Source organism: Candida dubliniensis, chromosome 2 (genome assembly GCF_000026945.1).
Source record: "Candida dubliniensis CD36 chromosome 2, complete sequence".
NCBI lineage: Eukaryota > Fungi > Ascomycota > Pichiomycetes > Serinales > Debaryomycetaceae > Candida > Candida dubliniensis.
Genome location: NC_012861.1, coordinates 1,460,555 through 1,485,431, shown reverse-complemented (window position 1 = coordinate 1,485,431; position 24,877 = coordinate 1,460,555). Strand labels below are relative to the sequence as shown.

The window sequence follows — 24,877 nt, the reverse complement described above, 5'->3', positions numbered from 1 at the left end:
CTATTCTAACAATTGTTTGACTTCATTTGTGGCATTTTCCTTTTCAAAATCTGGTCTCAATTTTTCATAGCCATCGACCGTTCTGCCGTAGGTGATACCACCCAATCTGCTAACTGGCTTTAGTTTGCCAATGTCAAGATTATTCAAATCTGAATTGATAACATCTTCTCTAACATGAAAATTCACACCTTCGACAATACACAAAACACCAGTAGCTCTATTGGGATCGGTTTTGGATTTCCATTCATGAGATGTAATCAATTTTGCTTCAATGGAAAATGCTGATTCTGCAACGTGTTGTGGCTTTACTTTTGCTGATTCCAAAGGAGTCAATCCAGAAAGTTTCCATTCATCGACTCCCGGTGGAGCGTTTGTTGAACAATAATTGGCTGCTTCAACAAACCATTCACTGATAATATTAATTGTCAATTCTCCAGTCTCTAAAATGTTTTTGCATGTATCCTTTGGATTTTCTTTCCCACAGGAAAACCCCAATGTAAAAATGGGTGGGTCGTGGTTCACAAATGTAAAGTATGAAAAGGGGGCCAAATTGCGTTCGCCATTCTTGGATACTGTAGACACGAAACCAATTGGTCTAGGAACAACTGCACTGATCAATGTTTTGTAATTATCAACGGGGTTTCTGCCCTCTCCGTAAGGGTCAATTTCCAATTTCTTGTACTCTTTCCATGCTGGGTCGTTGGCCCCTGATCCAACTTTCCAGTCTTTGTTTGGGATCTGGGTGTAGGTCCAAGTGTTTTCAAAATCAAATGATGGGCGGGAATTTTCAACTTTGTTGAAATCAGGATGTGGGTTCCGTTTCACTTGATTTTCTAATCCGAATCTCTTAGGTTCTTCCTTTGGTTTCTGTGAGTTTGTCATGTTGGACTTGTGGTTGACAGAAGATGTAATAAATTGTCGAACATTCAAAAAATGTGGGAATTGTCTCAATTTATTTAGCCTCACTTGTTGGAGAAAACTACTTGTGGTTATTCCGGAAATAGTAGAAAACCGATTCATCATAGTCTTATGCAAAATGCGGGGGAGGGGAGATGTGGAAATACTGTAAAATATTGTTAATTAGTACGGAAAAAAATAAGATCAAACGAATCACCACATAAATCCAATGGTTGGAGATGGTTTGGTGAAATTGTGTAGTTTTCTTTCTCTTGAATATATATTGATAAAGCCCGGAGTTACGTATCAGATTTCTGTTCTTAAAACAAAAGAAAGAGTTGGATTGCTTTCTGACCGAAGGTAATTAATTGGATGAGGGATTTTTCTTCATTTGTGTGTTACATACACTTTTCGTGCTGAACTATGAGTGAATCTCACTGGACCGCTTTGGTCGTTCTACCAGAAAAACCGAAAAAAAAAAAGTGAAACAAGACTGAAAAATCACTCATTCAAGAAAGTTTCCCCATCTATCACTACATCACACAATCGGCTAACTCAATACTATTAAATAATACAAAATGGTCAAGAAAGTACTTCTCATCAATGGACCCAATCTTAATTTATTAGGTACCAGGGAGCCTGAAAAATATGGTACCACATCTCTTTCGGATATTGAACAAGCTGCTATTGAACAAGCAAAATTGAAAAAGAATGATTCTGAGGTCTTGACATTTCAAAGCAACACAGAAGGTTTTATAATTGATAGAATACATGAGGCAAAACGCCAGGGGGTTGGTTTTGTTGTGATAAATGCCGGTGCTTATACACATACATCTGTTGGAATAAGAGATGCGTTGTTGGGAACAGCAATCCCATTTATTGAAGTGCACATCACCAATGTTCATCAAAGAGAGCCATTCAGGCATCAAAGTTATTTGAGTGATAAAGCTGTTGCTGTTATATGTGGTTTAGGTGTTTATGGTTACACGGCAGCAATTGAGTATGCGTTAAACTATTAGACAGTACATTTCGATTTGCAACGGAGTGCAGGAACCTATAATACACAGAGGTTATATGACGATCTTTGATTTTTGTATATTTCCCCGTTTTCTCTTGTAGTAATTTCTTGGTTTCCTTAAAGTGAAGATTGATCAAAACGAGTTAAGCAAAAAAAAGAAAATGAGGAGAGCTAATTATTAGTAATTGAATTGCCGAACGTACCATTCCCAGCCGGTGTTCTCCATTTTTAATGCTACTTTTATTTTTTTAAAAAAAGTACATCTAAATACATCACTGCTATTGGAAATCAATGCTTGCTTCGGAAATAGATAAATTCATTTGAATTCACTGTACCAGTGCCATTTCAAATTTTGTATATAAATTCAAGCTAATGGCCGATCCAACTCACCTCAGAATCACCAGTAAGCAATACATATAGTTTCATCTTTTTGATTTTTTTTTTTTTTTTTTTACATTTTCTAGGATAGTTTGTTACCATGATTGCTCCTAATACAAGTACTCCAGTTGTTGCTGAGATGAGTGATGAAACAATTACCGCAAATACCATTGCTGTGAATTCGCAGCACAAGAGTATGAGATTGTTTTTCGTTTTGAATACGTTGGTCCAACATTTGCATGATTTTGCTAAAGAAGTCAGGTTAACAACAGAAGAATGGGAAGAAGGTATCAAATTTTTGACAGAGTGTGGTCACATCACTACAGATATAAGACAAGAATTTGTTTTATTGTCTGATGTTTTGGGCTTTTCGGTATTGGTGGACAGTATCTCCCATCCAAAGCCAGATAATGCCACCCTCGGGACATTATTGGGACCCTTTCACACACATGATGCTGAAATCAAGGTGAACGGAGATACCATTGTTTCAGAGGGCAAGGGCGAGCCTTTATTGATTGAAGGGAAATTGACTGACACTAAAGGTAATCCTATATCAGGAGCCACCATCGATCTCTGGCATTGCGACAAGGATGGATTCTATGATACACAGTATGAGGATCGTGAGAAGGCAGACTTGAGAGGAATCATCAAAACTGGAGGAGATGGATCATTTACCATTAAAGCATCAAAACCAGTACCATATCCTATTCCAAGTGATGGTCCAGTGGGTAAACTTTTGAAAAAAATCAACCGTCACCCATATAGGCCAGCCCATATTCATTTTATAATTGAGAAGCCTGGCTATGACAAACTAATTACAGCCTTGTACGAAAGAGGTGATCCTTATGAAACATCAGATGCAGTATTTGGTGTCAAGTCAAAGTTGTTGTACACGTTAGGTAGAGTTGGAAAGGAAAAATCAAAACAATATAATATGAGTCCAGATGATTGGTATTTGAATTGGGACTTTAAGATTATTACTGATAAAGAATCACGTGAATTGGTTTATGAAAAAAATAAAAAGGCTGTTGGTTCAAATAACAATTTAGTTCTCAATGAAAATGGTTTACCTGAGATGGCACCGTTAGATTGAATAGATATCTGATATAGTTTGAGATGAGTATTCGCAAGTTGTTTTGTTTTGCTGCGAAAAACTAATGAATGTATGCTAGTATTGGTTTTTCCTTGAAATTTTAATTTCTCAAATTTTTGGTGTAAAATATTCCGCAAAAAATATAAACAATCTAGGAACTCCATTATCAAGAAACTCTTCCGTGACTGTAGAAGCTAGAGTCTTTGCAAATATCAATTTAGTCATTTTTTTGTAGACTATTAACATGAAGGCTATACATACCGCTACAGTAATCTAAACAATTCACACTTAACCATGATTTACCGAAGTAAGAATTTGGGAGAACTTAGTAAAACACAAAGTATATTATGAATTAGTCATTCCATCATCTTTACTTCTTTTATCTCGATATCTACAATTATTAATTCAATATTGGCTAATTTTGGTCATATATTTATTTTATCTACTCCTAGAGCAAAAGCTAGCCACTACCCCGTTGTGCGCACACGAACATGTCAAGTTTTTTTTTGTATTTCCGATGAAAACTAATGATATTTCCAGACTCCAACGGAAGTATGCGTGAGTTTTCCGAACCATTATGAAACTATATCTTACCCCAAATTTAGGCCAGGCTATATAAATACAAGAATGATCGTCTTCATTTTACAACATGAGAACAATATTCTGGTGTGCAAACCATTATTTGTTACTTTGACAAGCTAGATCGTGATGAAATTGTTAGCCAAGAAAAGCACATTCCTTGTTAGATTTGTTTCTACTTCCCGACCAAAATCAAAAGTTGTAACCACAACCGATGAAGCCCTTCAAGGGATTGGATCCAATATCACTTTGTTATCGGGAGGATTTGGTCTTAGCGGTGTTCCAGATACAATTATAAATGCAATGGTAAACCACCCAGCAATAAAGAATGTAACTGCTGTTTCTAATAATGCTGGCTTGGATGGCAGAGGGTTATCCCAACTATTAGTGACGGGACAAATTACCAAAATGATCTCTAGTTATATTGGCGGGAATAGAACATTCGAAAAGCTATATCTTACTGGTCAAATTGATCTAGAGTTAACCCCACAAGGTAATTTAGCAGAGCGTGTTCGTGCTGGTGCAGCAGGCATTCCTGCTTTTTATTCATCTGCTGGGGTGGGCACCTGGTTAGAAGAAGGGAAATTACCAGTGAGGTACGACAGCACGGGTGAAAAAGTGTTGAAAACTAGTGATCCTCGTGAAGCTCGTGAATTCAATGGAAGAAAGTATTTACTTGAACCTGCTATTCAAGGAGACGTTGCTATCATTAAAGCATTCAAGGCTGACACAATGGGAAATTGTTGGTTTCGAGGAGCTGCAAGAAACTTTAACTCGGTTATGGGCAGAAATGCAAGATTGACGGTCGTCGAAGCTGAGCACATTGTTGAGCCAGGTGAAATTGCTCCTGAGGATGTCCATTTGCCAGCCATTTATGTTGACAAAATCATCCAATCGACTACACCAAAGGACATTGAATTATTTACCTTTTCAGACGAAAAAACTGATAATGACAATAAGCAAAAACTGGAAGTGGAATTGAAACGAGCAAAAATAGTGAAAAGAGCAGCCCAAGAATTTGAGGATGGATTGTTTGCCAATTTAGGAATAGGTATGCCCACGTTGGCACCAAACTACTTGCCCGACAACATTCATGTTACTTTACAGTCCGAAAATGGTATATTAGGATTAGGTTCGTATCCCAAGAAAGGTGAAGAAGATCCAGATTTAATCAATGCTGGTAAAGAAACAGTCACATTAGCACGTGGTGCTTCATTGTTTGGGTCTGAGGAATCTTTTGCAATGATTAGAGGTGGAAAGATTGATTTGACAATATTAGGTGGTTTGCAAGTTTCATCCAAAGGCGATTTAGCTAACTGGGGATTACCCGGACGGGTAAAAGGTATGGGTGGTGCAATGGATCTTGTTAGCAATCCATCTGCCACGAGGGTAGTTGTAGTCATGGATCATGTAGACAAGAAAGGTAGACCCAAAATTCTCGAGGAGTGTCAATTCCCATTGACTGGTAAAAGATGTGTTTCTAGGATCATCACTGACTTAGCTGTATTTGATATCGTTGATGGAAAGTTGATTCTTATTGAAATTGATCCCGAAACAACCGTTGAAGAAGTTGCTTCCAAAACCGGGGCCAAATTCGAAGTTGCAAAAGATTTGAAAAAAATTGAGGTTTGAAAAAGATGATGATGGTTTTAGTTGCTAAAAGAAAAGAACAAGTTATCTGAAATAAATATTGCATCTATTTTTGATAGTAGAAGTAACTGTAGATCTTATCCAATATTGGAAATTACAATTCTCGTATTTGTTACACAACATTCATAGAGTTCCGCTCTTGCTGATACCCATTTCTATCGTTTTATTTATCCAATACAATACTGCTTTCATGAGAAAGCTTATTGTAACTTGACAGAACAACTAGCACATGCAACATAGCTTATGGGATTTTGAGCACCTAATCAAATGAAAAACCAAGAAAAAACATAAGAAAGGGGTTATGTCAAAATATTCACATATGCTAATCGCTGTTTAAAGTGTGTTATCTGTGATTGTCTCAATGGAACGGACTAGACATTGCTTTTTGGCCACCTACCGAAGACTCTAATAGTCATTTTTTTTAAAAAAATTTGTTTTGCAGTCTAATAAGTAACATATAATCAAGATGGATAAAATAGCTGATGATGTTGGTAACATTACCCCCCACCGATTCCAAATTTCTTTTTGTAACTCTTTAACACCACAAATCATCATTAAGTCCAAAAAAAAAATGCACAAAATCTAAAGATTTCACTCTTTGCTTTTCTGCCAGAAATAATAATAATGAAATATTATCAACAATGAATTTTCGAGAGAACTATTGTTAATTTACTGTTTTAACCATCACATCTATTTTGCTTCCCTATCCTTTATTTTTACATTTTGTTTAGATCACATACAATTTAAACATACTTTGATAAAGACTTCCAGTGATACTTGCCATTTTTTGTTTTATTTATATATTTTCTTCTCATAAATAATCTTACAAAATTAGAAAATAACCACAGTATGCTGGAATCAGAGGATCCAAGCAAGAAAAGAAAAAGAATAAGACGAGCTTGTGATTTTTGTCGTTCAAAAAAGGCCAAATGTGATGGTAAGTCATCAGTTTGTTCAAACTGTCTTACAAATAAAGAGGAATGTGTTTATTCCCAGCCAATGAAGCGAAGAGGCTTGCCAACAGGATATACACATGATTTAGAAAAGAGAGTCCGACTATTTCAAGGATTGGTAGTCCGGTTGTGTGAAGATAAATATATTCAATCACGAGTAGAGATTATTCTAAATGAGGGATCATTGGTGGATGATCTTGTGGAACTAGAGAAATCATGGAGCAGTATTAACATTTCCCAACTCTTCGATCAAGTTGCATCACAGAATAATTCGAGAAACAATAATGCTAAATTTGCAATTCACAAACCAACACCAACTCTATCCGATTCATCACCTGTATCAATATTGGATAGCAACCCGCAATCGACAACACTGCAATGCCAAGTTTGTCAACAGAGTCAAGATAGGAAATCTAGGAAAATACATACACCAGATCCACGGCAAGCAATTTCCGCCTCACTGTCAACATCGTTAACAACAACAGTAACGGCAGATTGCAATCTTAATCCAGTTAACGCGAATAATAGACCCACTTCGTTATATCCCAGCGCACCTAGTCCTTTTGTTAATGATCTGTCTTTTTTTCTAAACTATGATGTCTTTCAGTTTATTTCTGATGAGATTGAAGGTGTCGAAAACCCTGAAAGCTGGGAACCGGTGGCCTTGCAATATCATGGATTGTCTTCAATAATATCTGGATTCACCAATAAAGTTGTACAGCAATACAATAGTAAATTGAATAATGTTTTTAAAAACCCTTTCCGAGTGGGTTCCATTTTCAATATTTCTTCATTTGCCATAAATGCAAGTATGACCAATAAATTTCAAATGCCAAAGGAGATATTCCAATTTCCCACAAACATTAGGGAGCTTGTTGATATTCATTTCCAAGTCCATCAATGCTATATTCCGATGCTAGATCGTGTTTCCTTAATACGGCATGTGAATTATCTACAACTGTTGCCAGAACATAAAAGATGTCTGATGGATGGTAATATTCTTGCCTTGGTGTGGGCGGTGGTTGCCCTAGGTGAGTTTAGTAGTATTGGTGGAAGTGTTAAACAGTCACTGATTTTTGCTAAAAATGCCATTATGGCACTTGAAAACTCGTTTACAACTACAATTGAAACCATACAGGCAATGATTACTCTTGGATTGGTCTATTACCACTTAGGTCAATGGGACTTTTCATGGGTATTGATTTCGTCAGGCACAAGAATGGCCATTGATGTTCGACTAATGCGAAATGCATCAGACGAAGACAATCCCAGGGTTCAAAGCAGCGCCAGTTTGAATAACATTATTAGACAAAGAACTTGGGCGACAGTATATTATGTCAATACTTTGCTATGTGCCAGAATGGGGAGATCTCCTGTAGTGAGAGCTCTGGATTGGCCTGTTCCAGAGATTAACAATGATGGATGGGAAGAGTGGCTGCCTTGGGAATGCTATTATGCACCAAATGATCTCAAATTAGAGAATGGCAAGTTTTTATCCACGTTCAATGAAACCCTCAAAGGTGTCTATATTTTAAATTTAGCGATTACATCTACGATTGATACTTCTAGAGGCTATTGTCAAAATGGAGAGGTAAAGTCAGAACTCAAAATTAATTATGATGACAGACAGAATTCAAATAATATGACTTTAGAAATGTTTAATGATATGATAGATGTGTGGATGAGTCAATTACCTGAATGCTTTAGAGATGACGATTCCAATACTCGATTAAAGTCGCCATTAACCACTATATTGATATTACTACGTGGACTAATCTGGTGTGTTCTAGCTGTTCGGTTAAGCTCTCTCAAACCTAATAGTGAAATTAAGGATCAAATCATTCAATTTAGAAATCAAAAGTACACGGAAGCGATTGTGGCAATGAAAAAATGCATCAATGAAGACAGCAAGAATATTTGGAAACATTATTTCTTATTTGATTATTTCTTAATAATGACATTTAATTTCCCAGATATGATGGATTTTGAATCTGAATTTATGAAATATGCCCACATTCAAGAAATGAAAAATATTCTTATTAGTTGTTCGGAAACTTCGATTCCTTGTAGTATATGTTGGGACTTGTTTAAAATTATGAAGAATGGGACCAATCAAAAGGACTCTTCTAAACTTCATGATACACCCAAAGCACAAGAATCTCCCACAATAGCTAATTTGCTTAATGATCAGGCTGAAACAGAAATAGTTGGACCTCAGCCACAGGCAGAAGTACAACCAGTTTCATTAGTACCACCAACGGCACCAGAAGTTACGACAGATCTGTCGTTAGCTTCATTAGCACCAGTGCAAGCACCTGGGCAAGCACCCGGGAAAGTGGCTGTATCAGCACTACCAATATCATCATCGGGAATTGTTCCGTATACTTCTCATGATAAAAACTGGGTAAATCAATTTACTCCATCAACATCCATGTTACAAGAATTACATCAAGCACAACCTCAACAAATACATCTGAACCCAAATTTCAATCAGCATCACAAGTATTACCCACAACAAGTACTACAAGAAGAACCAGTTCAGCTGTCGTTGCACGTGAATCAAATTAAACATGAAAACACAAATTGGTCATTCAATAACCATAATCCCAATGCAAAGTAGGATATCCAATCCACCATTTCATAGTTTCTAAAAAGGTCAACCAAGAAATAAATGTAAACAAGTTTATGTTATTCTTCTTGGAAGAATATTTGAATCAACGTGTATTGATATTTAAAAGAATTAGTACGATTTAAGAAAGTGGTGTTACAAAAAAAAAAAATAAAGTTATAGAGACGGGTATATATATATTTATTTATTCATTTATAATAAATCAAGTCACTCATCAACCATACAAGCCTTGTTCCATAGCATTAGGAACTGGTTTACTACCATATACTCCAGACCAGCTTATTGGTCTCACCCACTTTTCAACCTTTGGTAACAGTAATACACTATTTACTTTGTTTGCCAAATTTTCACCATCGTATAAGTTGTCACCTTCATAAACATAACTAACCAAAAGACTAATTGCAACATCTTTAAACTCATTTCCATGACTCTCAGTTCCATTATTAGATAAATGAAAACTATCAAGAAGGCATCTGACATATTTTGAATTGCGATTGTCTTCATGTTCATTTGTGGTAGATTTTTCTTTACTCAATTTCATCGATTCCAATGATTCACTCAACAAATCTTCTTTAGTGTACAATTCAATATCACCACTAGATACATGCTCTACCAACCCAGCGTCCAGAGAATCCAAAATTAATATTCTATCGAATTCGTTTGATTTGATAAAGGGAATGATAATTTTAGACACGTATAACTCGGTATGGTTTGGTATAATGGGTGCCCGTTGTTGAATCAATGTTAAATTTAAATCTTTATTATGATAGACTTCAGCTGCATGGGAAATTCCCAGTTCACGTTTTGTCACATAATCGATTGGAGAAGCAAATGGATATAAATATAAATCATCCAAACTGTCAACTAACCTCAATTTATGTGTGTAAATCAACAAGTCTACAGCAAATTGTGGTACATTTCCAATTGAGATTGAAGGAATTATTAAAGTAGAGTGCTTAAAATCAGAATTAGATACCGTCCTCAATGAGATGCCAGATGTGGATTTCATGGTTAAAAACTATCTGGTGTGTTGTGATAGATCAATGCTTGTATTCAACTATGAAGGAAAAAAAAAAAAAAAAAGAAGGGATCATTTTTAACTGTTTTTTTTTTCCCCGATTGGGTTTTGCCATTCGTGTTTTGAATTTTCGCAATATTGGTATTTGTTGTATTTTACACGATTGTTGGTGATCTGTAACACATGATTGAAGAAGTTGTATATTTCAGCTATTTTAAGTACTTGATTGGACACTAAGATAAAATGTAAGTTCTGTTGTTTTTAACCTAACACAACTTATAATATATGTGTATATCTATGGTGTTTTTCAGATAAAGTTACCACTAGCACAAACTGTATGTGGGATGCCATATTGCCCAACGACAAGATACCAAAACATTAAAACCAAGCACATAGTTGTTTATCGTAAGTGTACATTGGGAATTGTCGTTAACTCCCACACCACTAGTTCTTGCTGTCACTGATCTTTACCAATATGGTAGCGCTGCAAACTATATAACACATAATGTGATGTGATTAGTGTCAGCCCACTAAGGGAAGCGACGTAGAAGAAGACAAATTGTGGAACACAAATTCCATTTTGAAAACAAAGCTAGCATCTTTGTGGTTTGGTACACGCCAATTATAATTTGATGAAACAGGAAAGTCCAATTGAGTTGGGTTCCAAAACAAATAAAGTTTGTTCCTTAATCTCGAGATCCGCATACGTTTAACATCACTGGTGGTAACACCAAGGTTTATTTTTATAAAATAGACTTTTTCTCTCTTCTGGTTCTTCTTTTCTTTGTTTTTTAAGTTTCTAGAAGAATCAACTGTTGCGAAGAAGAAGATGTTGCCAGCCAACAGCCACAAATACAATGTTTATCGGTACGAACCTAATAATTAAGATATTTACATGGAAACAAAAAGAAAACAAAGTTTAAACCGTCCGCTGCGTCTTGATGAGCAGTTTGAGTATTCAAAGTATCAACAAAATCAAATAAGAGCCGTCTTGTTTTCATTCTGTATTTTTTTACGTCTTATATTTCCCAACCCCTTTTTTTTAGTCTTGTTTGGGAGAAGCGAGGGGGGGGGGGGAGGAGGAAAAACCTGCCATAATAAAAGTTATCATGGTGTCCTGTATTTTTATCTATACATTTTGATTTTTTTTTTTTTTGGGAATCTCACAAAATGAGTAGGAAGGAAGGAAAAAAAATGGAATAGAAATAAATTGCTGAATTTCAAGTTCCATTCCCACAAATATTAATTGTTCACCCCCCTCCTCCATGCCATACTAGTCTCATAATTTTTTTTTTTTTTTTATAATTCCTAGTTTTTTGTCTTTCTTTTTTTTTCTTCCTTTTAATCATATATCTAGAACTTTTCAATTTCCTGTGTTTTCTTTCAAGTTTGATATATCAATTGATCTAACTAGCTATTCCAGGTTTTGTGTTGTTAAAAATCCAGAACTTCAATTGTTTCAATTACTATCCAGCAAAAATCACCTTGTCATTGTTTGTGTATCATTTTTGCCTAGATAACAAACTCCCAATTGAGTTCAACCAAAGTACAAGTTGTATACTTTTACCACGTTATATCGAAGTATTTGCTACAGTACTTGACATATATCAACGTATCATTATCAGGATTCCAGGTTAGTTTAGTTTATAATTTCCAATTGCCCAGGTATTGGAATCAACATTTCCTGACTTGTAAGTGAACACAAAGCAAAAGACAAAGAAGAATCACCCACCCACCCACACAATTTCCATTCCACTTTTTCTTTTTTTGGTTTTTTTTTTTTTTGGAAAAAATATCCTTCCCCCTTTTTGATGGTGAATCTTTTGAAGAAACTTCATATCACCAAGCTGCATCAACTGAATCATTCCAATTCGGACAGTAATTCCATAAACTCAACTACATCAATGGACACACATCAACAACAACAACAACACCAACCGCAGCAGCTTTATCCGGGAGAACAAATAGTTCATCCTGCTGCAGCCCAAACTGGACAGAATACTACAAATGTGACAGCGGTGACCAGTTCCAACATTACCGAATCTGCTACATCATCACTCTATTCTCAACAATTGCTGCATACTGATGTTACCAAATCAGCTGCTGAAGAAGCCATCAAAAGATCTTTGTTGCCTGAACGCTCTACTATTTCAAAGGGGAAATACTCTTTGACTGATTTCTCAATTATGAGAACTTTGGGAACAGGTTCCTTTGGTAGAGTACATTTAGTAAGATCAGTTCATAATGGTAGATATTACGCTATCAAAGTGTTAAAGAAGCATCAAGTTGTGAAAATGAAACAAGTTGAGCATACAAATGACGAAAGAAGAATGTTGAAGTTAGTTGAGCATCCCTTTTTGATTAGAATGTGGGGAACTTTCCAAGACTCTAAGAATTTATTTATGGTTATGGATTATATTGAAGGAGGAGAATTATTTTCGTTGTTAAGAAAGTCACAAAGGTTTCCTAACCCAGTAGCCAAGTTTTATGCTGCAGAGGTTACGTTAGCTTTAGAATATTTACACAGTCATGATATTATTTATCGTGATTTGAAACCAGAAAATATATTATTGGATAGAAATGGTCATATAAAGATTACCGATTTTGGATTTGCCAAAGAAGTTAGTACGGTTACATGGACGTTATGTGGTACCCCAGATTATATTGCACCAGAAGTTATAACAACCAAACCTTATAACAAATCAGTAGATTGGTGGTCATTAGGTGTATTAATTTTTGAAATGTTGGCAGGTTATACACCATTTTACGATTCAACTCCAATGAAAACTTATGAAAAAATTTTGGCGGGAAAAATACATTATCCAAGTTTTTTTCAACCTGATGTGATTGATTTGTTGACTAAATTAATAACTGCTGATTTGACAAGAAGATTGGGTAATTTGATTAATGGACCAGCAGACATTAGAAATCATCCTTGGTTTCTGGAAGTGGTGTGGGAGAAATTATTGGCCAAAGACATTGAAACTCCTTATGAACCACCAATTACAGCTGGTGTTGGAGACTCGTCGTTATTTGACCATTACCCAGAGGAACAATTAGACTACGGAAGCCAAGGAGAAGATCCTTATGCTCAATATTTCCTCGACTTTTAGATGAATGAATAAATGAGTAAATGATAAGGATAGTATTCAAAAGATATAAAACCTATTAGCTTGAGAATGAAATCTACGTTTAAGTATTATTAATGCACTTTAATTTTTTTTTTTTGTTTTGTTATAACCTGACTGTCTTATTATATTGAGCCTTTGCTTCCTTCCTCCTTTAGTTTTCAACTTTCTTTGCCTTTATGTATCTATATTAAATGTACAAAATATGCAAGATATTGTAATTATCTTGTTCTTATAACCTACCCCTCCCAAAAAAAAGAAAAATCTGCTACCTCCTTGTATTCAACAGATACGTGGAATAATAGTAACAGAACTATTAATACACTTTAGCCAAAATCATTATCTTTGAACAAGAATTATTTATGCCTGGAAAACATGTTTACAATTCAAACAAACAAAAAACAAGATCATACTTGTATCTTTTCTTCGTTGTTGACTTTGGAAAAACACACATTCATGATGTCCACAATCCGGACATTCTTTATCTGATCGAGGTAAAGTGGGATCATTCCCAATATCTTCAACAACACCTGCAGTAGCACCTATATTAGTAATCAATTCATGACGATAAACTTTAGGGTTTTCTGCTAATTCAGTGTATCCACAATTACGACATGCATAAAGTAATCTTTGACCTTCTTTATCTTCTTTAGGATATAACATATTATTGCATTCTGCACAAAATCTAAAGGATGCCATATTTGATAACTGATCTATTCTTTTTTTTTTTTTTCTTTATTTATTCTCCCTGTCCCAAGAAGAGTCTAAAGTGTGATAGCAAGGTTGTAAGGTATATATTTATACAAGGAGATAAACAAACAGATTGCCATTTGTGTGAATATTGAAATTTATTTTCCCACCAAAGAAAGAAAAAAAGAAGAAGACACAATTGTAGATGTTTGAGCGATTTACACGACCTAACTTTGGTTGTGTTTGATATTTCGAACTTGACTTGATACGGGTCTATTTAATTACTTTTAATGGCCCAAGTAAATAGACAACCTGTTGTAATTGAGAGTGTAGAAAGTGTTCTGTTTAGCAGGTTTCAATTTGAATTATCTCTGTGGACCAACCATTCTTAAACTTCATGAAGAAGGTCGTGTTGGGTTAACAAATCAAATCTCTGTCGATTTGTTTTTCAGTAAGCAAAAATTTTTTCACCAGCTCCACTAGGAAAAGAAAAAAATTGAAAAAACTCTTTTATAAAACTCGTTCATAACAAACCTGTTTTCCAGTTCGTGTTTTAAACATATTCCATATTACTTTGAGTCATGTCTGCCGCCATAATTCGTCAAACTATAAGACCAGTTTTGAGATCAGTGTCTTGCAAAAGAATTGCCATCACTGCCTTACGTTATAACTCCACTGCTGCTGAACCAGCCAAAGCTCCAGTTGATGCTAAGATTACTACCATAGTGGATCAAATTTCAACTTTGACTCTTTTAGAAACTTCACAATTGATCAATGAATTAAAAGAAAGATTGAATATTTCTGATATTTCCTTACCAGTTGGTGGAGCTCAAGCAGCCCCAGTTGCTCAAGCAGCACCAGTTGAAGAAGAAGTTAAAGAAGAAGTTGAAGAAAAAACCATATTTTCCATTAAATTAGAATCTTTCGATGCTAAATCGAAACCTAAGATTATTAAAGAAGTCAAAGGAATGTTAGGTTTATCATTAGTTGAATCTAAGAAATTTGTTGAAAGTGCTCCAAAAATATTAAAAGAAAATGTTGCTAAAGAAGATGCTGAAAAGATTAAAGCCACTTTGGAAGGATTAGGTGCTAAAGTTTCATTGGAATAGACAATTAGAATATTGTCTAGTAGAGTAAAGCAAAAGCATAGAGGTAAAAAGGAAAAGAGTCCATATAATTCTTGCATGACTCTTTTTAAGAAAATATAATAAGAATAATAAAAAACTAAAAAGAAAAAAAAAGAGAACTTTATACATATTAGCTTCTATTTCTTGTAAATATACAAAAACATTAATTTATCGAAATTTCAAAACTATACTTTGAGTTTGTTGATTGATTCACGTTTAATTATTTAGTTAAATGAATTATTTCTCAATTGCAGTTGACTATTTTTTTGGCTCAAATTTAAATGGACTTGTAAATTAGGAGTACTTAACCTATTGCTCAAAAACATCGACGGTAGTCTTGATCGTCCTGGAGACAAAGAATGTGATGATCCATTGTAAATTAAATCTTGCGATTCATCTTCTTCAAATTCGCTTTCATCAGAGCAACTCTTTTGGTCTTGGTCTGGTAAAAGCATTCTGTTGATATCTTTTGATCTTCGATTAGCGGCAACTTCAAACATTGATTGGGTAGAAATTGATGGGGATAAGTTCGATACCCTATCGTGGAAAATTCCATATTTCCTGATTTGAAGATTTGGCGTACTGATGTGAGATCTTCCTGGGGTACGCAAGTTTGACAACGCTGGAAATGATAACAGTGGTTGTGGGTGCAGTTGTGGTAGCTGCTGTGGTCGTGGGAATAGACCTTGTGTCAGCTGTTGTTCATTTGAAGTAATTGCCATAATTAAGTTTTTATAGCTATTCACCAAACGAGTGCATTTGTTTATGAATTCGGTAGATAGTTGATTTGTTCGAAGAATAATCATATCAATTGTCATGCGAAACAATTTGACTAATTCTTGTCGCTGTATTGAAGTGAGTGTGGCTAATGATTCGGTGATTGATATCAATTGATTTAACCGACTGATCAATTGAGTACCATTATTATCTTTTTTGGGTGGAAATATTGTTGGTCTGGCCATTTGGGAATACTGATGGTGGCTGTTGTTCAAATACAAATACGACCAAAAAAACAAAAAAAAGACGATAAAAAATAAGTCTCAAAACAAAAACAAAAAACCCTAAAAGAAAGGAATCCTCTGTCAAATTTAAGAAGACAGGGTCAGTTGATAGTTTAAACACAAAAACCTTCGTTAAGTTCAATTAAATAATATCGAATACTGCAAAATATTTGTTTCTAGAGGAGAACAGTCAGTGATAGTTGGATTTTCTTTAGAGATATAGACAACCAGAAGGAACTCGATTATATGACGAGAGCCTGTGAAAGTATATCACAAGGGTTATGTAGCACTAAATCTAGTCCTATCAATATGTCTATACAAATCGAAACAAACCGTATCATTAAATATGGAATTGTTTAACTTGATATAATGTTTAATATGATCAATGGGTAAACAAATAAATCTCATTCAAATACTGTTGGGTTGTTCAAGAATTAATTTACCCCCTTTGACATTAATTCCGTTCTAACGAATTGGTACTAAATTTCGCCTCCTTGCTTTTGTTTTTTTTTTTTTTCAGCTTTCTGTAAGATGGGTTAATTAATTTTTCTAATAGAATTTATGTTATTGTATATTGATATTCACTTTTAATAGCAAATGAATGGAAGGTAAAAACAAAACAAAAAGGATCTTGTTGTTCATTTCCCATTTAATGAATTTTAGGTTAAAGTTACTGTTTTTGGTCTCAATTCATTAAAAATTGTAAGTAAATATCTATTTAGTTGATTCTAATTTTCAAAACCAAAAACAAAAACAAAAAAAGATCTATATTATCCAAGCCTATCGCATATCTTGTCTAGTTTATTACCAATTTGCTTTTTGAACCAGGACGTAAATACCCTGCATTTGATGGTTGATTTTCTTGTCAAATTGGAAGTGGAAAAATAATTACACGGAAAAACGCTTAACATTCTTTTTTTCTTATTTCCTCTTTGCTATTTCCTACTTCTCCTCCTCCTCGTTTCTATTATTTTGTGCTTCTGCAACATGATGATCAAATTTAGTTTGCTTGAGACACCACAATGTTGATATATATTTGATAATTCAATTATTGCTACGATAAACAATAATAATTAAATGAAAGCAACACTTTGATATTAAGTCTTCTGCTCCCCCTTCCTTTTCCCTCCTTCAATTGCTTTCATTATAAATAAGTAAACAACAACAAATTGTTGACCAATAGAATAAACGTTTTACCATCGTACTATTAATGGTTCTTGTGTCAATAATAATAAAAGCCTTTAAACCGAACCACCATCAGACCAAAAAAAAAAAAAAATTACAACTAAAATATTGAACAGCAAGAATCTACACTCTACGCACACACAAAAAACAACGTTGTTTTAGTTACTATTTTCTTTTTGTTTTTTTCTCTTTCTCGCTCTCTTAGTTCACTGTGTCTTTTTGGTTATATACTTGCGCTTTCTATTTCATTTTTTTTTTTTTTTTTTTTTGGTTTTCTTTTTCATTTTCATTTTGAATAGTATCAACTTCCACCCATAACATAATTTGTTCAAAACCCATCTTTTTTTTTTTTTTTGATTTCTAATATCAAATTGAATCAAGTTATTTCTACATATTTCTATATATATGTATATTGGGTGGTGTTTGAATCAAAAGGAATTGTTCAAATTGAAAATCGCAACACTGTACAAAGGTTGATATTTATCTATCGCATTCACATAAATATCTAGTTTCTGTGATTTCAACCTAAGTTGTTTGCACCTTGGTAGTCTCCAGTTATACAATCATACTTGCTTAAGTTGTATAACCTGTGCAGAAATAGAAATAACCATTTCTCCGGATCAAGACATTTGCATCAGTCCACCACGATTAAGAAAAAAAAAGAGACCAATATATATCATAAGTTTCCTAACAGCAAATACATAAGTGACATTGAATTCTGCCGAATTTTTAATAGCAATTTAAATGACTGATAGAGTCATTCATCGAGTATCCCTTGATGATTTGAAATTGGAGTGTCAAAAATTTGACTCCAAGGATGATATCAAACCATGGCTACAAGACAATCTACAATCTGCTAAAGGCATCAATGTGGTTATAGAGCGATCTGATACTTCAAAAATAATCTTCAAATGCAAAAATAAGGAAAAGAAAACAAAAATTGTGGAGTCTAAGAAACCTTCGTCTAAAACGATAATTCGAAAGCATACTAGTTGTCCTTTCAAAATTAGAGCCAACTATAGTGTGAGGAATAAAGTTTGGACATTACTGATAGTCAGCGACGAACATGATCACGTGGTAGACCTCCCACGACTGTATGTCAATAAGAATTCAATAAGTAATACCATATCAGAGGCTTCTTTGAATGTGACTGATTCGTTATCAGCGCCTGTGACTGTGCTAGCTTCTAGTGCACCGAGGTTGAATAAGAAAGGATTAAAACCGAAATCAGCAAAGATCAATAACTCCATAGTGACATCGTCCCCGCCCAATGGTCTGGTTAAACGAAATGAAAATATGGATGCATCTAATATTTCCCATAAAAAGACGAGGAATCCAGCTAGGAAATCGTCTTCACAAAGTACCAGGAGTTCACTGAGTAGTGATGGAAGTTCTATAGCCAGCTTTGGATCTACAACCTCCCAATCTAGTCTGTCGTCCATATCAGAAAGCTATAAGGGCCAAGCTCCAACATCTATGGGTCTGATGATAGTTCAGGAAAATTTAAGTGGAAAGAAATCGAAACCTGTTACAACCCACCCTGTGAAAAGGAAAAATACAAAAACAAGTACTTTAAAGAAAACCAAAAAATTAAAACCAAATCCAATTGTTGTTTCTCCCATTGAAGAAGACCTGAGTTTAGATGGATTTGATGACGCAGCCATCAACCTACAGCGACCGCAATCACTACAATCTCCTTTATCTCAATTAGTACAGAATCAAGATCCTATTTCTTTGGAACAAAACACCGAGGTACCTACAACTTACCCTCAGCAAAGACATTCAAAACAACTGCCGTCATTATCGAAAAAAAATCAACACCAAGATATACCACTTCAACCACAAGAACACAGTAGGACTTTGCAAAATTTCCCGTTGAACCAATTTAATACTGCTCAAATTCTCCAGAATGTACAACAAATAGTTAGGGAAACAGTGAAACTGGAGATTTTGGACAGTCCAAATATTGACAATACTTATAAAACTGATATGATGGATTCGTTTGTCTCTCTGGTCATTTTGGATTATAAAGACTATTTGAGCTCACAATTTTTGTTTTCGTTGAAGCAAAACCTATACGATAGACGAGAAGCTACTCATGCCAGTGTTGGGCTTGAACAAAACGGTTCCAATGAAAACCTTTTTGATGAACAATCACATCAGAAGCACAATCAACAACACAATGAAAATCAATTTCTGTATCAGCAGCAAATCCAAAGCCAGCGACAGAATCAAAATCAAACTCAAACTCAAACTCAAACACCAGGACAAAATCAGAATCAAAACGATGGTCAACCCCAAATTCCTATACAAAGTCAAACTCCACAGGATCGTAAATCTGCCATGCAACAAAATTGGCTTCCAGGCTCAACGCCTGGAGTTGGTGGGTTGATCAGATTGTCACCATTGCTTAACGATAATGATAATAATGAGTATGCTGCAGTAGCGGCAGCGGCAGTAGTTGGATCAAACTCGGGTAATCCAAGCGCTAATTCTTTGGAAAATTTCACACATTTACCAGGGATTAATTCCAGTACACTAAACTATTTAATGCAATTACCACATCCTTCTACAAATTCAAACTCAGGAATGGTCTCGGCTAGTCAGCCTTCTTCTTCAATGTCGTTGCAAACACACCAGGGGCTACAACAGCAGCAGCAACAACAACAACAACCGATGTTTTCTTTGCAGAATCTGGGGCAACAGTTACCCCCATTGAGTTCGATACCTAAGTTACCATCAAGTAATAACGCTAACGTAAATTTGAATCCATCAAGTACATTACCACATCCATTGAACAATCCTGGTCCAACCCTAAATCCTTCGTCATTATTAAAATCTACATCCAGAAATAGTACTAATTCTGGAAATAATAATATCAATAATATCAATAATAACAGTAATAGTGCGTTTAATAGCATTTTTTTAAATTCATCAATAACTACTAATCCTGCATTTATCTTTAATAGTCATACCAATCCTACTAATCCCAACCAGAACATGGTTAATTCTATGATGACAACAAATCTGAATAAAGATGGTACTTCTACTGGTAATAATAACAGTAGTGGTAATACAGGTAACAATTTGTTGAATGATATGCCTAATTATGGACCTGGTTGGTAAAAAAATAAATATATCAGAGACAATATTTAAGAGTGGGTTTTTATTTTTATTTTTTTTTTTTTTTCCATTTCAATTTCAATTTCATTTCTTCTTGTGTTAATTTTATGTGTATTTAATATATAATTTGTATTTTGATTAATTTGATTTGTTTTTAATTCAAATCTATATATATATATATATATATATATGTGTGTGTGTGTGTGTTTGTATATATATACATATGAGTAGTCTGATTATATTTTTTATATTTTTGCTTTACTTCCAACGAGGGAGGGTTTAGTTTTTCATCTTTTACAATATAGAGACATAAGACTAGCTGTATGACTAGGGTTATATATATTCTTGGTATATTTATCCAGATACACCATTCTTTGCCATTTCGTAAATTGCATAAACATTCAATGTGGAAACAAAAAACCAAATCACAACAGCAACAATTGAAGTAATCCAATTGTTTGTCATATATTTGTATCTTTTGGTAGAACCATTAGTTTCTTGATCGTTCGCTTCTTCTTCTTCTGCAACACCATCAACTTCATCATTTTCATCTAATTGCACTTTCATGATTTTTTTAGAGCAAGTGAAATAAATCAAAGGAGCAGTCAATGGAGGTAATAAAATGGATATAACCACTTGAGAAATATTTAAAGCTATACCTAATCCATTTCTTCCAATACAAACAGATATAATCAAACATGGGATAATAGAAATACCTCTTGTCACTAATCGTCTTAACCATGGTTTTAATGTCCAATTGATATGTCCTTCACTGACAATTTGTCCAGCAATAGTACATACTATACCGGCACTTTGACCACTGGCCAATAATGCCACCATGAAAATAGTACCGACGGCTGGTGCTAATGAACGACTCAATAAATCATGAATGGTGTATAAATCAGCATCTATGGCTTCTTCTGTACCGTACAATGTTGACCCTGAGACTATCAAAATTGCTGAATTGACAAAAAGGGCCAATGTAATTAAAGTGATAGTCAATTCTATTATAGAATATTTTAAGGAATATTTAATCGATTGATAGGATGGTTTATAATAATGATAAAAATAATCAGCTTCTTTTTCATACATTGATACTTTGACATTACTGTTGTCATTCTTTTTCTCTGATTGTATAGTTGTTGGTGTTGTTATCGTTGATGATTCGATAACTGGTAATTGTGATTGATCAGTTTTGTTGACAATATCATCCAAATTTACATATCCATGTTTGACATCAAAATCCCGTAATCGAGGCTGAACTAATCCAGAACCCAAAAATAACGAATGAATCATCACGGTAGATCCAATGATAGAAGTTGCAATGGTCATCCCATTACCATCAAACATTTGTTTTGAAGGAACGAATCCCCGGAAAATATCCTTTGCACTAGCATGTATTTGCGACAATTCAACAGCAAAACAAACAACCACAACCATAACCAATGCTCCAACTGCATATTCAAAAATTTTAACAAACTTCATCAGAGAAGTATCAGCACGATATGCCATAAGAACAAACAACACATCAATAATAGTGATTACTACCCCGGCAGGTAACGGAATCTTCAACAAAATATTCAAAGCAATGGCCGACCCAATGACTTCAGCAACATCAGTGGCAATGATGGCACATTCAGCCAAAAACCACAAGACCCAATTTAATTGTTTGGGTAAATATTCTCGACAACAACGAGCCAAATCATACCCTGTCACTGAACCTAATTTTATACAAAGACTTTGTAAAAATATAGCAATGACATTAGATAAAAACACAATGAATAATAAAGAATATTCATTGGATGCCCCAGCAGTGATCCCTGTTGCATAATTACCAGGATCCATATAAGCAACACTGATTAACATTCCCGGACCAACAAATGATCCGTATTTTTTAAGTACACTTTTGGATCTATTAACAACATATGCAAATGTGGAACTGTCTTTACTAATAACACTGTTGTTTTCGTTTTTCCTATAACGAGAAGTAGTTTGATTTAATGCTGTAGTAACTCCAGTAGTGGAAATGGTGGTGGTATCGTTATGTTTTGGTCTTACACCTGTTGGTTCGTTTGGAGAATTAGTTGTCATTTTGTAAAATGTTGCAGAAAATTCTTGTTATTTTTGGAATATTTATCACTAGTATGCTCTGATGAAATAAAATCTTAGACCATGAATATTTGTAAATTATAGTTACAAAGAATATTTATAATAGTATTTGAGTTGGAATTTAAGAACTTCGAAAACTGGTGTTATATATATATATATAATGTCCCAGCATAAAAAAAAACGAAAAAAAAAAAAAAAGAGATCTAAACGTATACTGTTCCGGTTTTTTTTCGAAATGAGGAGGAGTGGTTAAATCCAAAATGAGAAGAAGAGAATTTGCGCACAAAAAAAAAACGTTATTGTTCTGCCAAGTCGGATAAACAAACAAACAAACAAAGCACAGTTGAGATTTCAATCTGATTACTCTTGTTAGTGGCATAGTAAGTTCAAGTGTAGACTCGTTATTACTTGAAAGTCCTCTTTTTCAGCACACAAAGCTTACAATGGAAGAAGTTTTTTTATGGTGTTTTTGTGGGTTCCGTTTATCCGATCATCGAAATGAGTTTTGATTTGTCATTTCAATGTCAACAATCGAAATGTCTAGAGTCAATCAGATCATGAACTATGTGTATGCCAATTCAAGTTTAAGTTGAACGTTAATGTGTATCAATAATCAATTTTTGCCAGACAGTGCTTGTAGAATACTGATATTTTCTTGACAGCAACGGTGTTCTATTGTCCATTTTTCTAGTGATGTAATGTAAATGGTGGTTATAAAACAAATACAACATATGTATAGTTCTAAAGGAAATGCTCGGTGTTGCTTTGGTGACAATATAAACATGGATTGCAGTAAATGCGTACGCATATCTACAGCAGTGTGGGCTAATGAAATGTGATTTCTTTCGTTAATCATCAGTGGTTTATAAATTATTGTTGCAGATGTGCACACTTGAATTGTGAAAGTTGATCAACAATTTCGCATCTTTTTCGCAACAAAACTTGGACAACTTTTTGTTTACATCAACTGGGGTGGCGGAAAACTATCGAATTGATGGTAACAAGCAAACAAGACAGATATTTTATCCATCAAGCTAGACATTTATTCTAAAAGTATACAAAAATCTAAAACTATTCTAAAGAAGAAAACCTATTTCTCTCCACTAATTTTCAACAAAATCAGAAATTTTCTTTTCACCATCAATGATCTTACTCACTTTATTTAAAATATCTTGGAAATCATTGAATTCAGTATAAGGAATTTTTTCACGAACACAATATTTGATCAAATCTTTTCCATGTTTAGCAAATAATAAATCTGTTTCCTTGGCAGCACTTAAATCGCTTACACCATCACCATTGTAAAATAAAGTAGGTCTTGGTGTATCGGCATCACCTGCGTATCCATGACTAGTCAAATATTCTTTAATTGATTTTGCCTTGTCATGACCAAAACCCGATTCAGGGTCTTTGAATACAATCTCCCAATTGTCACCATCGACACGAACATCATTACTAATGATGTCAATAGTTTTGATTGCTTCTTGACCAATTAATTTTTCCAACAAGGCATAGATAATTGGCTTCATACCAGAACTAATCACAATAATGGGGATACCCTTTGATTGACAATATTGATAAAAATCTTTGAAACCGGGATCCAATTGAACATTTTGTAATAAGATTTCAATACATTCATCAAATGGCTTATTAATTGATGCTAACATTTCTTTGAATCCATCTCTAAATGATTGTTTCTCTTCCAAAATTTTATCGTTAATTATCATACGGTTATCATATCCCATACCAATATTGTCGGTAAGATAATCATTGGAATCTTGTAAAGTGATAGTTCCGTCCCAGTCGGAAAACACAATTGCTGGTGGTAATGAAGTTGACATTGTTTAAATTGTTGATATTGAAGCTAAATTTTTCCTTTTTGCCAATGACAATAATGCAAGCAAAAAGCAACAAAAATTGTGTTAAAAGAAGGTTTGTTGAAAAAAAAAAAAAAAAAGGACTCCTAAGTCCCACCGAATTCACAACATATCGGCGAACTTACAACACCAGCATTATTTGCCATGTGTACACTACATGAGCACGTGATGGACACGTATATTGTAACCAACCAAGTTACAAGTATATATGCATTTTTTAATAAGGTATAAACAACTCCAAATATAAAGAGAAGATTCATCAACAGATCGAGCCTCAAATGCACAAAGTTGGATAAGTTATCAGCTTAACCCCAGATATTCTTTTTAAACATAATATAGGAATTTGTATTGTGTTTAATTCTAAATTAGTGAATTTTTGTATCGTTCATAGAAGAGGTATTATTATTCTTGTATGTGTAAAT

At 34.3% G+C, this 24,877-nt stretch overlaps 13 protein-coding genes across 13 annotated transcripts; 7 read left to right on the top strand and 6 right to left on the bottom strand. All coding sequences in view use genetic code 12, as the record gives it.

Moving 5' to 3' along the window:
- On the bottom strand, positions 1-882 carry CD36_21540 (conserved hypothetical protein; the record flags this gene model as incomplete). The annotated part of the gene is made up of 1 exon (XM_002418587.1): positions 1-882. The coding sequence occupies one exon, from the start codon at positions 880-882 to the stop codon at positions 1-3; it is 882 nt and encodes a 293-aa protein (XP_002418632.1).
- Positions 883-1,475: 593 nt separating this feature from the next.
- Positions 1,476-1,916, top strand: AnqutE (3-dehydroquinate dehydratase, putative; the record flags this gene model as incomplete). Its single annotated transcript, XM_002418586.1, has 1 exon — positions 1,476-1,916. One exon carries the CDS (start codon positions 1,476-1,478, stop codon positions 1,914-1,916), a length of 441 nt encoding a protein of 146 aa, XP_002418631.1.
- Positions 1,917-2,393: 477 nt separating this feature from the next.
- CD36_21520 (6-chlorohydroxyquinol-1,2-dioxygenase, putative) lies at positions 2,394-3,386 on the top strand (the record flags this gene model as incomplete). The annotated part of the gene is made up of 1 exon (XM_002418585.1): positions 2,394-3,386. One exon carries the CDS (start codon positions 2,394-2,396, stop codon positions 3,384-3,386), a length of 993 nt encoding a protein of 330 aa, XP_002418630.1.
- Positions 3,387-4,094: 708 nt separating this feature from the next.
- CD36_21510 (succinyl-coa:alpha-ketoacid-coa transferase, putative) lies at positions 4,095-5,597 on the top strand (the record flags this gene model as incomplete). Its single annotated transcript, XM_002418584.1, has 1 exon — positions 4,095-5,597. One exon carries the CDS (start codon positions 4,095-4,097, stop codon positions 5,595-5,597), a length of 1,503 nt encoding a protein of 500 aa, XP_002418629.1.
- Positions 5,598-6,464: 867 nt separating this feature from the next.
- On the top strand, positions 6,465-9,188 carry CD36_21500 (transcription factor with zinc cluster DNA-binding motif, putative; the record flags this gene model as incomplete). The annotated part of the gene is made up of 1 exon (XM_002418583.1): positions 6,465-9,188. The coding sequence occupies one exon, from the start codon at positions 6,465-6,467 to the stop codon at positions 9,186-9,188; it is 2,724 nt and encodes a 907-aa protein (XP_002418628.1).
- Positions 9,189-9,411: 223 nt separating this feature from the next.
- On the bottom strand, positions 9,412-10,206 carry CD36_21490 (conserved hypothetical protein; the record flags this gene model as incomplete). Its single annotated transcript, XM_002418582.1, has 1 exon — positions 9,412-10,206. The coding sequence occupies one exon, from the start codon at positions 10,204-10,206 to the stop codon at positions 9,412-9,414; it is 795 nt and encodes a 264-aa protein (XP_002418627.1).
- Positions 10,207-12,026: 1,820 nt separating this feature from the next.
- Positions 12,027-13,328, top strand: CaTPK2 (Catalytic subunit of cAMP-dependent protein kinase (PKA), putative; the record flags this gene model as incomplete). Its single annotated transcript, XM_002418581.1, has 1 exon — positions 12,027-13,328. One exon carries the CDS (start codon positions 12,027-12,029, stop codon positions 13,326-13,328), a length of 1,302 nt encoding a protein of 433 aa, XP_002418626.1.
- Positions 13,329-13,703: 375 nt separating this feature from the next.
- CD36_21470 (DNA-directed RNA polymerase II subunit 9, putative) lies at positions 13,704-14,042 on the bottom strand (the record flags this gene model as incomplete). The annotated part of the gene is made up of 1 exon (XM_002418580.1): positions 13,704-14,042. The coding sequence occupies one exon, from the start codon at positions 14,040-14,042 to the stop codon at positions 13,704-13,706; it is 339 nt and encodes a 112-aa protein (XP_002418625.1).
- A 572-nt stretch (positions 14,043-14,614) lies between these two features.
- On the top strand, positions 14,615-15,142 carry ScMNP1 (putative mitochondrial 54S ribosomal protein MNP1; the record flags this gene model as incomplete). The annotated part of the gene is made up of 1 exon (XM_002418579.1): positions 14,615-15,142. The coding sequence occupies one exon, from the start codon at positions 14,615-14,617 to the stop codon at positions 15,140-15,142; it is 528 nt and encodes a 175-aa protein (XP_002418624.1).
- A 242-nt stretch (positions 15,143-15,384) lies between these two features.
- On the bottom strand, positions 15,385-16,122 carry CD36_21450 (conserved hypothetical protein; the record flags this gene model as incomplete). Its single annotated transcript, XM_002418578.1, has 1 exon — positions 15,385-16,122. The coding sequence occupies one exon, from the start codon at positions 16,120-16,122 to the stop codon at positions 15,385-15,387; it is 738 nt and encodes a 245-aa protein (XP_002418623.1).
- Positions 16,123-18,090: 1,968 nt separating this feature from the next.
- ScAFT2 (transcriptional activator, putative) lies at positions 18,091-20,472 on the top strand (the record flags this gene model as incomplete). The annotated part of the gene is made up of 1 exon (XM_002418577.1): positions 18,091-20,472. One exon carries the CDS (start codon positions 18,091-18,093, stop codon positions 20,470-20,472), a length of 2,382 nt encoding a protein of 793 aa, XP_002418622.1.
- Positions 20,473-20,823: 351 nt separating this feature from the next.
- On the bottom strand, positions 20,824-22,560 carry CD36_21430 (manganese transporter, putative; the record flags this gene model as incomplete). Its single annotated transcript, XM_002418576.1, has 1 exon — positions 20,824-22,560. One exon carries the CDS (start codon positions 22,558-22,560, stop codon positions 20,824-20,826), a length of 1,737 nt encoding a protein of 578 aa, XP_002418621.1.
- Positions 22,561-23,681: 1,121 nt separating this feature from the next.
- On the bottom strand, positions 23,682-24,419 carry CD36_21420 (conserved hypothetical protein; the record flags this gene model as incomplete). Its single annotated transcript, XM_002418575.1, has 1 exon — positions 23,682-24,419. The coding sequence occupies one exon, from the start codon at positions 24,417-24,419 to the stop codon at positions 23,682-23,684; it is 738 nt and encodes a 245-aa protein (XP_002418620.1).
- Between the last annotated feature and the right edge of the window lie 458 nt (positions 24,420-24,877).